Source organism: Procambarus clarkii, chromosome 68 (genome assembly GCF_040958095.1).
Source record: "Procambarus clarkii isolate CNS0578487 chromosome 68, FALCON_Pclarkii_2.0, whole genome shotgun sequence".
NCBI lineage: Eukaryota > Metazoa > Arthropoda > Malacostraca > Decapoda > Cambaridae > Procambarus > Procambarus clarkii.
The window spans coordinates 4096849-4110962 of NC_091217.1; the positions used below are offsets into that span (position 1 = coordinate 4096849).

The 14114-nt window shown below is 45.0% G+C and overlaps 1 protein-coding gene and 1 long non-coding RNA gene across 2 annotated transcripts; both read left to right on the top strand.

The window, feature by feature from the left end:
- The first annotated feature begins 3535 nt into the window (after positions 1–3535).
- LOC123774684 (uncharacterized) lies at positions 3536–13255 on the top strand. The gene is made up of 6 exons (XM_069310928.1): positions 3536–4635; positions 8435–8674; positions 10048–10317; positions 10447–10662; positions 11748–11840; positions 12420–13255. Exons 1-6 carry the CDS (start codon positions 3550–3552, stop codon positions 12504–12506), a joined length of 1992 nt encoding a protein of 663 aa, XP_069167029.1. The 5' UTR covers positions 3536–3549; the 3' UTR covers positions 12507–13255.
- On the top strand, positions 6262–7628 carry LOC138349796 (uncharacterized). Its single transcript, XR_011223980.1, has 3 exons — positions 6262–6402; positions 6937–7036; positions 7548–7628. It is a non-coding gene; the product is annotated as an uncharacterized lncRNA (long non-coding RNA).
- Positions 13256–14114: the final 859 nt, after the last annotated feature.

Sequence of the window (14114 nt, forward strand, 5' to 3'; positions counted from 1 at the left end):
TAACCTGTACCTTGTCCCTCTAACCTGCCTCTTAGCTCTATATACAAGGCCAGAGGAAGGATATTCATGCAGTGGCATTCGGATGTATGAGTTGATGAGTTGCTCTTTAACTCATTACGATCTTGAGCAGCTCTTAAACCTTGTCTACGTAAGACAGACATGAATGCTTCGAATGCTGGCTATTGAATAAATGTATAGAACGCATTCTCTGTTTTAGTCCCCCATGGTTCTCTTTCTCCGGGTCTGTCTCTCCGGTTCTCTTTAACCGTTCCTCTATCCGGTTTTCTCCAGTCTACTCTAAGTCTCCCTTCCTCTTTCTCCCCCCTGAGTCTTAACCCTGTTCTTCTCCTTGAGTTCTCCGTGCGTGTTCTCCCGAGTCCTGTCCGGTCCCCTTCCTGTGGATACTTTCTTGTCCTCTCCCGTGAGTACTTTCCTCTTCTCTTCCGTAAGTATGTCACTGTTCCCTTCCCTCGAGTACTTCCCATGTCTTCACCGAAGATCACTTTCCCCCTGTCACCTTCCGTGATCACTATACTTCCTTGTCGCTCCAGCAGGTCGTGGAGTCACCAGGTTACTAATGCTGGCGAATTGTCGCAACCTAAGATATGAATCAACAACGAGCCATGACAGCGAAGCTTCGCTCACCACCTTGTGCTTCCCACGCTCCCTTCAAACCACCCCCTTCCTGGGATGGGAAGCAACCCTTCTACCCCTTCCCCGCCTGCCACGAAGAGGGGTCGTAATGCCCCTTCTTCCATCCCCCCCCCCCTTCTCTCACCAACCGTGAAGGGACGTCGATCCACTACTCCCCCCACCACCTCGACTGAATCTTGCATGCGAGCTCTCTGGCGCTCTCGCGAAAGCAAAGGGAACTCGCGGTTCTGCGCTTCGCTCGTGATACAATCATGGGGCGCGAATGACAGGGAAAGGGGGAGGGAGGAGTTTATGCTAGGCAGGATTAACGAGATAGATCGCAAACGCTGAGAACCTATGTCAGGCTTTTGTGTCTGTCCAGTATGATCTTCTCACTGTTAACGAAGCTGTAGCGTAGAACCTCACTGTTAACGACGCTGTAACGTAGAACCTCACTGTTAACGAAGCTGTAGCGTAGAACCTCACTGTTAACGACGCTGTATAGCATATGAAAACAAGAAATTTGTTATTAGCTTAAGGTATATATATACCTCCAGATCAAAAAGTTAATGATTAAAAGATTATAATAATATGAACAGATTGGGATGACTAGAAGCCTAAGAGACCAAGGGCCAGTTTTCACCTAGCATTATACTGGTCCACTTCCGAAAGCTGTACATCTTTCCATAATCATGGCGGTTTAGTCTGCATTTATTAAACAGCAGCAATACAATCACTGAGAATGCTGTCGATGAAATATTCGCCGAAGACGTCGTTATGCAAGCCCCCCTTGCGTAACGACGCTGGAAGGAGATGAGAGAAGACATGGCGAGGACTGAGGGTGTAAAGTAGGGGCCAAATTCACGAAGCAGTTACGCAAGTACTTACGAACGTGTACATCTTTCCTCAGTCTATGACGGCTTTGGTTACATTTACATACCCCCCTGGGAATCCTCCCCAGCAGACTTTAATATCATGCTTCTTCAAGGGAAAAGGAATGAAACTATGACCCCCTAATGCCTACCCATCATTATACAGGTTATCTTGTCTTCAGGTTATCTTGAGATGATTTCGGGGCTTTAGTGTCCCCGCGGCCCGGTCCTCGACCAGGCCTCCACCCCCAGGAGGCAGCCCGTGACAGCTGACTAACTCCCAGGTACCTATTTACTGCTAGGAAACAGGTGAATACAGAAGCAGAATATATCTGGCAGCTTCACATACTTCAAAGACGGATCAATAGCTCAGCAGACATGATAATCTGGAACGGCATTTAAAGCAGGAAATTCGGTAGTTAAGTCAGGGGTTTGTCTCAAACCGGTGTTCAACTTCATAAACAGAGATGCTAGCCCTTCAAAAGGCTTTACACAACATGTTCTTGCTGCACACCAACAACATGCTCTTGCTGAACACCAACACCATGTTGTCCTACATACAGATTCGAGAACTGCCATTGAAACCTTGCAACAAGAATATCAACCGTGAGGCCTGGTCGACGACCGGGCCGCGGGGACACTAAGCCCCGGAAGCACCTCAAGGTAAGGTAACCGTGAACTTGGAAGGATATGGCGTGTGAGCGGCGCAGAGAATTAAAGAGAGAAATGAGATAAATAAGACGCAAGAGGGAGGCACTCGTCTCCCTCTTGCAAAGTACAAGAGTAAATAACAGAGAGAAAGAGAGGGAGAGGAAGGGGTAAGAGGGAAGAGTGGGGAAGTAGAGGTTTGGGGGGAGGGGAATAAGAGCGGAAGAAAGGGGTGGAGGTAGGGTAGGGAGGGAGGGAGGGGGGGGGGGGGGAAGAGAGGTAGACACAGAGACCCGGGAATCCCCGGTTACCCCTCTTTAATTATGATAAACAGAAAATCGTTTATCACTTAAACACTCCCCCCCCCCCCCCCCGAGGGGAAGGTCTTTCACACACCCTCCTTCAGTAATTAAACATATACGGTTTACAGCAAACTACAGCAAACAAACTTTGAACTTCAATGAACCTCCATTCAACGGCTGGTACGTACCTTGTGTTTACCTTGTGTTGCTTGCGGGGATCAATGTCACCCCGTGGCCCGGTCTCAGACCAGATGCGTGGTTGCTGTCCTTGACAGCTGAAATCCGAATATTCAGCTGTCAAATTCATCTCATTTGACAGCTGAAATCCGAGTATTCGATCCTTCTCTGTCAGAAATCATGTATTTATGTTTTGATTTCATTCAACCAATTTCAATATTCTGGTCTTTATTAATCTCTCTCTCTCTCTCTCTCTCTCTCTCCCCCCCTTCTCTCTCTTTCTCTGGTAATCAAATGCCGATCATATCCAAAATGAACTGCAACAGTTGCACTGAATGTCACAATACCAAAGGTTGCAGATCCTGCATTATCCAGGTCGTGGCTGATAGTGTATTAATCATCACAATGGAATAATGCTATGTGTATATCTCCCTCTTTCTGTACGCGCAACTGCGCTGGTGAGGGGGAGGGAGGGGGGGGGGGGTTACGTGTGACCTACGCACGCGCATACATGCAATGTTGGTCATATGTATATATATGACCTGCGCCGCCGCCAGTCCTATGGAGTTGGTTCATCAGGACATTCACAGAGCCTCTCGTCGTCTCTCCTAAGTTTGACGGGCTCACCATAGCCCGTGCTACTTGGAACTTCTTGTTCCAGGTAGCGAATCTTTAACAACAACAACAACGTCTCTCTTGAAGCCAGCTGTTGTGTGGTTGTCTAATGTGTAATGGCCTTTAAGTTGTGTTACACTGCCCCCCAACATTACAATATTTGTTAATTTAACTATCATTTAGTATGTAATCATTTTGCATTAGCGTGATATATAATGTTTTATTGTAAGTGAAATCCCGCATATTAAAATCTATTTACTAGGAAATTTGTTTCAGAGTTGATAAATTCTTCCTTGAGGGACATGATGTGGATGGTGATATTGGTAGTGGCTTCCAGCCACACCCTTGGGAGCCAGTCACACCCGGGGACACCGATTCAGACAGTTGTTCATGATTCTTCCTATTTCTTGGATTATATCAGGCGTTACCTGCTAAGGAGCTCACTACAGTTAGTTGTGTCAGAATCTCTGCTTGAAGGTAAACGCAAGATTGCAAGAAATGTTTCCTCTAAGACTTTACATCTGTCGAGAATGGAAGCTTTGGACGAACCAAATGTTGAATTCCATAACTATTCTACCGCGGTGAGGGAGACGAGACGGTCTCAAGACTGTGGTAGTGGGTCAAGATGTGTGTTAGGTAGTTGCTGGAGCCAAGAAACCAAGTCTACGAATATTCTTCTGTCCCTAATGTCAACTACACTAAAGGACCAAAATCCTGTTTTTCTTCACGACGCAGAGCTTGAGAGCATCGGTGTCCTGGAGCGTTACCTTGAGGAGAGCCCTGGCCCTCCAGCGGTGATCCTCGACATCTCAGACGCTGCACTCCTCAAGGCGCCTTGGCTGGGCAAGTACAACGATGCACGCTTCGTTCATATCATCCTACTGAGCTCAGAGCGGGTCATCAATCACTTCGTCGAAGAAGCTCCAGAGAGACTTTGGACCCCAAACACCCTCCTTTTGGTAGACGTAAACGCCTCGGTCAATGCAACGCGACTACTTGCCCAAGCCAGCTTCAGCTACAGCCCCTTCCTCTCTCTCCTGCAACCTTGCAACAAGAACGACGCCGCCTGCTACTACATCCTCACCTACGAGACTTTCCATCCGGATAACAAGATAACTTTCCATGGCATCTACAACGCCATTAAGCCACAGACATTCAGGAGTGTCTTCCCTGACCGCTTTAAGAGCTTCTACGGTCACAACCTGCAGTTGGCCAGCTGGGCTGACGACTTCCCTTACCTGGTCCCCGGGGCAACGCTACACAAGACTTACGGGATTGGCGTCAACATGCTCAACGAGATTTCACGGAAGTTGAATTTTAGTTACGAGTTCGATAATGAGGCGAAGGCGTCGTGGGGCGAGTTAGTCAACGGCTCGTGGATTGGCATGGTTGGTCAGGTCTGGAGGAGGGAGAAGCAAGTATTATTAGTCTCGAGTTGTTGTTGTTAATGATTCGCTACTTGGAACAAAAAAGTTCCAAGTAGCACGGGCTATGGTGAGCCCGTAGTGTGTGTGGGTGTATTGATTCTCGAGTTACTGTGTATAATACTTGCTTCACGTACTTCGATTTCCTTCAGGTATCCGGCAGGGCCTGAGGGGTCTCTGTGTATAGATCTCTCTGTCTGGCTCTCTCTCCTTTTCACTCTCTTTTTTTCTCTCCTTTTCTCCCTTTCCCCCTCTTTCAGAACATGCAATATACACACCCGACAAACAACGTAACCACAACATTAATTTTTCCATTGTGACTTTGGTGCAACGTTGCCACAACATCGAGGCTACGTTTATGTGTGTGATAACCACCTGTAAATCCGGAGAAAAAAAATGTGGAAAAGAAAACCCCATTTCATAAGAGTAATTGGTAGTCGCAATAGGAGCCAACCGTACTCGAGGAAGGGCATGGGGCTCGACCCCGACTCCCCTATATAACACTCTCCCATATCGATCTCACCTCACCAGAAAGCAGCTTCAAGTCACTCCATTATCTCAAAATTATTTTCACTACACCATACAATCACACATCATTTCGGGAAGTTGAGTGAGGCTAGCCACTAGCATCTGATCCCCAGTCTCGGACATAATTTTTGTTTTGTTTGTAGACAAAGTTTGGCTGTAAAGGATTTGAACATTGTATTACATCGTTATTTAACGTGCACCTAATGCAAGACTCGAACCGCGACCCATGATTATATTCGTCACCAGCTACTGCATGCTGCACCAAGAACACAATTAGGATTACAACCGGAGAACCGGAAGACAATTTAATTACGTAAACAAATGGTGTGTGAATTAGCGCCCTGCACGACCCGTGGAACCGGGCGGTTCTCCGGTTGTAATCCACACGCTCATGGTTCAGTAAGAACTTGTACTTCTTAAACTCCAGAGCCGGGATTTATCAAGCGATATACGTGTTCAATTACGAAACCTGTATATCTTTCTACGATCAAGGCAGCTTAGCCTGTACTTGCAAGCTTGAGTGTTCAATAAACCCCTGAACTATATGTTTAACACTTCTCTAACCCTCTCCATGGAGGACAGAAGAAAATGTATATATGCTGGTTAGCATTGTAAATGTGTGGCCACGTCTGTGGTAGAAAAAAAATCTTGCAAGCTTGGAATCTTCCTCAAAGTTTATTATTGTTAATCAAGAACAACCTCGAAGCGCTTCGGAGCTCATAAAACTGTTTAGTAAACGCAAAATAAGCTGCCACGATTGAGGAAAAGATCCACTGCTTTCGTAAGTGAATACTTTAAAACCCATGATATATTCTTGCTTCCCCTGTTTCCTGGGTATAATAATGCCAGCAGGTGTGTTATTACAGTGACCTGTGTGTGAAATTGAAATTGAAATAAGTTTATTGAAGTAAAATACACACAAAGGGATGAGGTAGCTCAAGCTATTCTCACCCCGTTCCGTACAACGTGTTCATACATATATAGACACACATCACAAACAATAAACATATTACCGAACATTCCGAGAGATAAGCATATACATTCCCTCCTTTACAGGGACCTGTGTGTGAACGTCATGTCCATCGTGGAGGACCGCTACCAGGCCGTAGACTTCAGCGTTCCCTACTTCACCGACTCTTACAGCTTTGTCCTCCACAACCCCCTACCACAGCCCCGCTGGTGGGCCATCGTCTTGCCCTTCACGTATGAGCGCTTCCATCACTCTAAATTTCCCTTATATATATATAAGAAATAATTTTCTTTAATACAATTTTATCAGGTTATTTCCTATTTATATTTCATTATATATTTTGTATTGTATTTGAACTATCTAAGCGCATGTATGACCTAGTACATTCCCATAGAAACATACACAAATACACGTATTTGTATTTATACAAATTAAACAAATATATACATGTATTTGTTCCAATACACGCATTCACACGCACACATACCCGTCCGCGAAGCCAAGCAGGCGTGACAGGGAGAGGTGTTCCATTGGACAAGGGAGTATCTAAGCAACACAAGACAGTCACTGTGAGGGAGTGAGGTTTGAGAGTGACGAGATGTCACTAGGGAAGTCCCTCAGTTTCTATCTTCCAGTGGGAGTAAACTCATTCCTCTCAATTTTGCTCGTGATGTGAAAATTATGAGGGGGCAAGCACACCTGGGTGAGTACACACACACACACACGCGCGCTTACACACACACACTGAAGAATCTACGTCTGCGTAGGTGGCAGACATGGCTGGCAGTGTTGGTCTCTATGGTGACAGTGTCAGTCGTCCGCAGACTCGTCCTCCACAGACTCGTCCTCCACAGACTCATCCTCCAGGTCAGTGCTCCACAGGCTCATCCTCCAGGTCAGTGCTCCAGAGACTCCTCTTCCAAATCAATTCCAAACTTTGTATAGACTCTGCGTGTATAAATAACTAACATTGTTACTTATTTCCTAACACAGTATGAGGGACAAATCACCAATATTAGGGACACCAAATCATTATTTACACTTCAAATTATCTACGACAAAAACAACCGTATCTTACTATATTAAGTAGAACAAAGTTCTAAGTACATTAGATTTGAAGAACATAATTATATTTGTACAGCAACATCGTAGCGTCCATCTTGAATCTCTTCTACTGCTAATTCATATTGTTAATAATAGTTAAGTCTCACCAGGAGTTTACCTGGAGGAATCGGTTAATTAATAAGTTAATTCCAGAGTCCATCGAGTATTTACGTCTTGAGCGATATGCGAAAAATGACTCAGAATTAACTTCACAGATAATAGCTAGGAAGATTTGCGAGAATTTCCATAATAAAGATGGTTTATGGCGTGACAGGAGGAGCGGAGGAGTACGAGCGCCCTGCTGGTGATAAGGGCCCTCATTAACCAGAACGCTTCGTGGCCCCCTGCACCCCTCGCCTTCAGGTAACTGGGCCCCCTCCGTCAATACACCAACTCGTCCTCGCACTTTCTTACAGTCAATATTGACTTATTAAATACTTGCATATGTGACATACTAAACATACTAGTTTACCTTGAAAAGCATCATAGAAAACACCGACCTTACCTAACCTTCTTAGTATGTTAAGATAAGCATCTTATTGCAGCATAATTACAATTATTACTTAACCTATACCTATAATAGGTTAAGTAATAATTGTAATTACGAAGCAATAAGATGCTTATCTTAACATACTAAGAAGGTTAGGTAAGGTCGGTGTTTTCTATGAAGATTTTCAAGGTAAACTAGTATGTTTAGTATGTCACATATGCACGTATTTAATAAGTCAATATTGACTATACGAAAGTGCGAGAACGGGTTGAATACACACACCAGCACATGCGCAATGTGCAAAGACACTCATCTGTGATATTATCTGTTGTTTTATGCAGGCGATGAGTCACAATAACATGGCTGAAGTATGATGACCAGACCACACACTAGAAGGTGAAGGGACGACGACGACGTTTCGATCCGTCCTGGACCATTCTCAAGTCGATTGTGATGATTCTTATTCCTACTACTATTCCCTCTACTACACTTTGCTCCTTACTTTTCTCTAGCCTATTTATTGCCTGCATTTACTTCCTCAGCCTTACGGGCTATTCATGCCCGTGCCACCTCTTGGGTGGCTTAATTTTTATCAATCAATCTTCCTCATCACAATCGACTTGAGAATGGTCCAGGACGGACCGAAACGTCGTCGTCCCTTCACTTTCTAGTATGTGGTCTGGTCAACATCTGTTGTATTGTTTGTGTATTGGTTTGACAGGTTATATGAAGGGACGTGGATACTACTGGCCATAATCGTCTCTATTTCCTACACCAGCAACCTGGTCGCCTACATCACCGTGCCTAGCAAGCCCCACTACCTCGCCACTCTGAAGGAACTGGCACAGTCTGCCCTCACGTATGTGTCACTACCTCGCCACTCTGAAGGAACTGGCACAGTCTGCCCTCACGTATGTGTCACTACCTCGCCACTCTGAAGGAACTGGCACAGTCTGCCCTCACGTATGTGTCACTACCTCGCCACTCTGAAGGAACTGGCACAGTCTGCCCTCACGTATGTGTCACTACCTCGCCACTCTGAAGGAACTGGCACAGTCTGCCCTCACGTATGTGTCACTACCTCGCCACTCTGAAGGAACTGGCACAGTCTGCCCTCACGTATGTGTCACTACCTCGCCACTCTGAAGGAACTGGCACAGTCTGCCCTCACGTATGTGTCACTACCTCGCCACTCTGAAGGAACTGGCACAGTCTGCCCTCACGTATGTGTCACTACCTCGCCACTCTGAAGGAACTGGCACAGTCTGCCCTCACGTATGTGTCACTACCTCGCCACTCTGAAGGAACTGGCACAGTCTGCCCTCACGTATGTGTCACTACCTCGCCACTCTGAAGGAACTGGCACAGTCTGCCCTCACGTATGTGTCACTACCTCGCCACTCTGAAGGAACTGGCACAGTCTGCCCTCACGTATGTGTCACTACCTCGCCACTCTGAAGGAACTGGCACAGTCTGCCCTCACGTATGTGTCAGGCTAATTATGCCCCTCTAATCACTCACATTAGAGTGGGGGCACAATTAGGTTACGTCATTATTTGTTTATGCCGAACCAAGTCGAACCCCCTGGTCTTACCACTGCGTTTGTCGAGCCCTGTGTGTGCTCACATAGTTGTATTTATCTAGTTGTGCTTGCGGGGGTTGAGCTCTGGCTCTTTGGTCCCGCCTCTCAATTGTCAATCAACAGGTGTACAGGTTCCTGAGCCTATTGGGCTCTATCATATCTACACTTGAAACTGTGTATGGAGTCAGCCTCCATCACATCACTGCCTAATGCATTCCATTTGTCAACCACTCTGACACTAAAAAAGTTCTAATATATCTGTGGCTCATTTGGGCACTCAGTTTCCACCTGTGTGTGTGTGTGTGTGTGTGTGTGTGTTTACCTAAATGCAGTTGCAGGTTCAGAGGTACGGCCCGTGGTTTCCCATCTTCACAGATTAACTTCGTAGTACAGAATTTTGAAGCCTCCAGGTTGTGATCAATGTTTCAGTTCGTTCTGAACGCTTATAGAGTCATGACACTACCCTCTCTTGCCAAGCTTTCCATCTGTCCTCAACTGTGCCATTACGATATCAATTCGTCTGTTTTCTTGAAACTTTTATTTGCGTAGTTTGGTTCGGTCTGCTCTTGTCTCCACGATTCGGCATTAAAATAATTCCACCTTATCAATTCCCGTTATGTAAGTGGTAATTTTGGTATATATAACACCTTTAGTCTTACCACATAGATCATTTGTTTTTGTACGTTCTGAATGTGAACTTTCTCTATGTTTAAAAATTGTGTGTATGCCCATGTATGCGAGAAAAGCCCCGGCATTGTGTATGTCTCTTTATGTGGTATGTTGCTATCAGAGCAGCAAATATCTCAATACATCATAATGCCTGTCAGATCTAACTTCTTCAGGCCGACGATGGTGGACTACGGTAACTTTGTGCCACTAGCCCTCCGGACCTCCAAGCACACGACGCTCCACACTCTCGGCCAGAAGATGAAGCTCATCCCCAACTACGGTTACGATGTCGGCTTCGCACAGGTGAGAAGCTTCGCACTGGTGAAGCTGTGTCGAAGTCGACACTTGCGACTCCACCTAAGTGTCCTTGAAACTAAAATATGAACGTTTTGTTTCCATTCTGTTTAATTGTATAACTTTTTCTCTTTCCAGGTCAAAGAAGGAACGCACGCCTTGTTAGAGGGCACAGAGTTCTTGCAGTACTTGGTGATTCTCTATCGTGTGTTTTCTATGACCTACTTGCTGCCGGAAACCATCTATCCAATTCACGTGGGGTGGATCTTCCCGAAGAAGACCTCCTGGAAACACAAGTTTGATCGCTACATCCAAGCTTTAGTGGAGTCTGGTCTCTGTCGGTACTGGAAGAAGGTAAAACTTCACATTTCTTCCAAGTTTTCTTTCTTCTTCTTATAACCGGCTTGAAGACACCAACAAAGGACTGAAACACAGTGTCAGAATCAAGGGCTGGTGGTGTGTTTCAGTCTTCTGTCTCATGGAGGTGGTCTGAAGTTGTCCTCTGCTCCTTGGCATATCCTTCCTGTGGTGTTCATTTCCTGTGTTGCTGTATAACCTGAGTTCCGTTTATCATTTTATGTGTTCTTAGATGTCTCTGATTTATAAATGTCTTCTTCTGTCGTGTGTTAGTCTTCTGTTACTCTCATCCTCGTCTATCAATGTTTTTCAACATTTTCTAACATTCAGGGCTAAGGTGGTCGCTGGTTTTCAAGTGCAATTAATATTCATTGTACTCTGTTTGCTTCAATTGAGAAAAAGACCAAATCAAGTCTAGCTGAGAAGTCATTTCTTCTTGTCCTGTTTCCTACTTAATAGTCTGTATCAGGAGTAAGAATTTTTACATACTATACCAGGAACTGTCTCTCAGCTGTCTTTCTTAGCTTTATTTTCCACATCAGCTGCCTGTGGATAAGTTGTGTCCATCTAGTTAAATATCAAAATACCGAACAGCTTAAAAGAAATTACCTAACAATACCTAACACAGATGTTAGGCATTGCCAGTTGCTTCCCTGAGGATGCCAATGCTCGTCATAAATGTGTCATAAAGCCTAGGTTCTGGAGATCTGTTGTTTCTGGGAAACTGTAAATCACTTCCATCATATCTATTTTATCTCCACTCTTTTCTGTCAGTTGTGTTATATATTCTTTGATAACTATTTCTCACCTCGATAATAATATCCTCAGTGTTCACTTTTCTAACCCGAAAATCTGTACTTCCTTTTCCCTTGTGCTCATTCCCTCCTTGCTAGCATATAATCTTAAGGAATCTCACATTCGTAATAATCCCACTTAATTTTGTTTCTGCTACTGCTACTACATCAGAATCCATGTCTCCAGTTGTCTCTTTGAGATACTTTGACTTGGTTATGCAAATTTATACAAAATGATGTGAAAGCAAATTGTAAGTGATCGATACCTGTTCCCATGTTCACCTACAGGTGCTGGTGGAGGACTTCATGCAGGGGCAGCATGAGACTACCAACAGTGATTACCAGGAGGCAACCCGACCTCTTAGCCTCCGGGACCTGCAGGTACTCCCTCATTCCTCACTTCTTAGTGGTACCTCACGTCCAGACTCTGTATCGCATGGTACCTCATTATCCTAAGGTTCCACACTAATAGCCTCTAATCAGCTGGTGCTTCATTACATAGTGCTTCCCCCATCCCCCCCTCTCCTTACCGTCTGGTGGTACCTCATTACCTGATGGTATCATACCCATACTCTTCCCATCACCTCACCCCCTGGCAGTAAATATCTTTATCTATATCTATAAATATCTAGTACATATCTTGGTAGCCATTACCAGCGACTTCGTTACAAGGTATCATGTCGGAGAAGCTGATGATGCACATACGTGTAAGGGCTGCAGTGAATGACTGCAAACCTGCTCAGTTCAATTAAAACCGTTCAAAAGAACAAAAATCCACAATGGCCGTGACGAGGATTCGAACCTGCGTCCGGGAGCATCCCAGACGCTGCCTTAATCGTTTGATGCATCACGCAATTGTGATTTATGTGTGTCAAACCGTTCAAAAGCTTCGGGGGTTCCGATTTTGTGTGTTGTGCCATTTCTTTTTGATCTAAGGCAGGTGTGTTTCTTCCCCTTCAGGGCGCCTTCATCATCTATGGTCTATGCTTGGCTGTCGTGATCTTCGTCGGCGCGAGGGAGCTGCTCCCTGCGCCACAATCGACTTGAGAATGGTCCAGGACGGACCGAAACGTCGTCGTCCCTTTACCTTCTAGTGTGTGGTCTGGTCAACATACTTTAGCCACGTTATTGTGACTCATCGCCTGCGCCTAAGACCTCAAGATGTCACCATTAGCGATGATGATGATTGATGACGATGTTTGATAATGAATCTAATGCCAATGATTTGGTCGTTACCAATCTTTCTCCTCCCAAAGCTGTTCCACCACTATGCCTATCGTCCCACCCCAAGACTGGCCTTCACCACCACTGCTGTCACCACCACCACCACTGCTGTCACCACCACCACCACTGCTGTCACCACCACCACCACTGCTGTCACCACCACCACCACTGCTGTCACCACCACCACCACTGCTGTCACCACCACCACCACCACCACGATTGCTACTAGCACCATCACTACTACGTCTACTATTACTGCAAATGCAACCCACGATCACCAGTATTACCAACATCACCAGGAGTACCAACAGCAGCACAAACCAAACATCAACAGCACTACCACCACCATCATCAACAGAAGCACTAACACCTTGTCCCAATTTATGTATAAATCCTGGAAAAAATCCCAATTTTACGTGTGAATTTAAGACTGTTTTTCTTCTGCGTGGTGAAGAATGTAATTATTGACTTTAATAAATAAACCAAACTAGTTAACACTGAAAATAAAATGTAAATGATGACGTTCCGGTCCGCTGTGACCCCTTATTAAGCCGTGACGTAGTTTTAGTAGGAGAGGGAGTCGATTCCTGGCAAGAGGGAAGGCGAGGGGGGGGGGGAAAGAGGGGAGAAAGGGCAAAGCAAGTGAGTTGAAAGCAGGTGAGAGGTAAAGAAGGTGAGGAGAAAGTGGATAAATAGGGCAGATGGTCTATTGAGCCATACGAGGCTAAACGCTGAGAAAGGAAAACAGAAACAAAGCAGAAAAGGGCAGAGGAATGTGAAAGGAAAATATGAAATGAGACAAAGCCAGAAACAACACACACACACACAAACAGATAGGAACAGAAAGAGAGACAGAAGAACACAGAGGGGGCCAGAAAAGCAAGTCAGATCTCTATTATGAACACTAGACCATATAACTATGTTAATTCTTGCCTGTCTCAGGACATGGACTAAAGGCTCTGTGGCGGAAGAAAGTGTGTGGAAGGGGAAGGATGATGATAGGGAGGGTGAGGAGTGGAAGGGAAAGGGGGAAGGATTTTTTTTTTTTTTAATATTTTCTACCACAGACGTGGCCACACATTTACAATGCTAACCAGCATATATACATTTTCTTCTGTCCTCCATGGACAGGGTTAGAGATGTGTTAAACATATAGTTCAAGGGTTTATTGAACACTCAACCACAGAAGGTGATTCGACGCTTTTAAAATGCTAAGCTAACCTACATACGTAAATACATAGATACACAGATTTACGTATGCCCTACATAAAGTGTTAGATGTGTCTTTTACATAGTGTCATTAATGTACATTCACAAAGGTGAAATGTAATTCTGATCAGCTTCCATATATACTTTATACCCATACATATACATACACACACACATATACATACATATATATACACACACACATGCATTCACATACATTTG

What these genes read in the sequence shown, in the direction of transcription:
- LOC123774684 (XM_069310928.1), top strand. Translation starts at nt 3,550, where the DNA reads ATGATGTGGATGGTGATATTGGTAGTGGCTTCCAGCCACACCCTTGGG. An exon ending in ACGGCTCGTGGATTGGCATG is followed by an intron (nt 4,636 to 8,434) that starts GTTGGTCAGGTC and finishes TTCACTTTCTAG; the next exon opens with TATGTGGTCTGGTCAACATC. An exon ending in ACGATGTCGGCTTCGCACAG is followed by an intron (nt 10,318 to 10,446) that starts GTGAGAAGCTTC and finishes TTCTCTTTCCAG; the next exon opens with GTCAAAGAAGGAACGCACGC.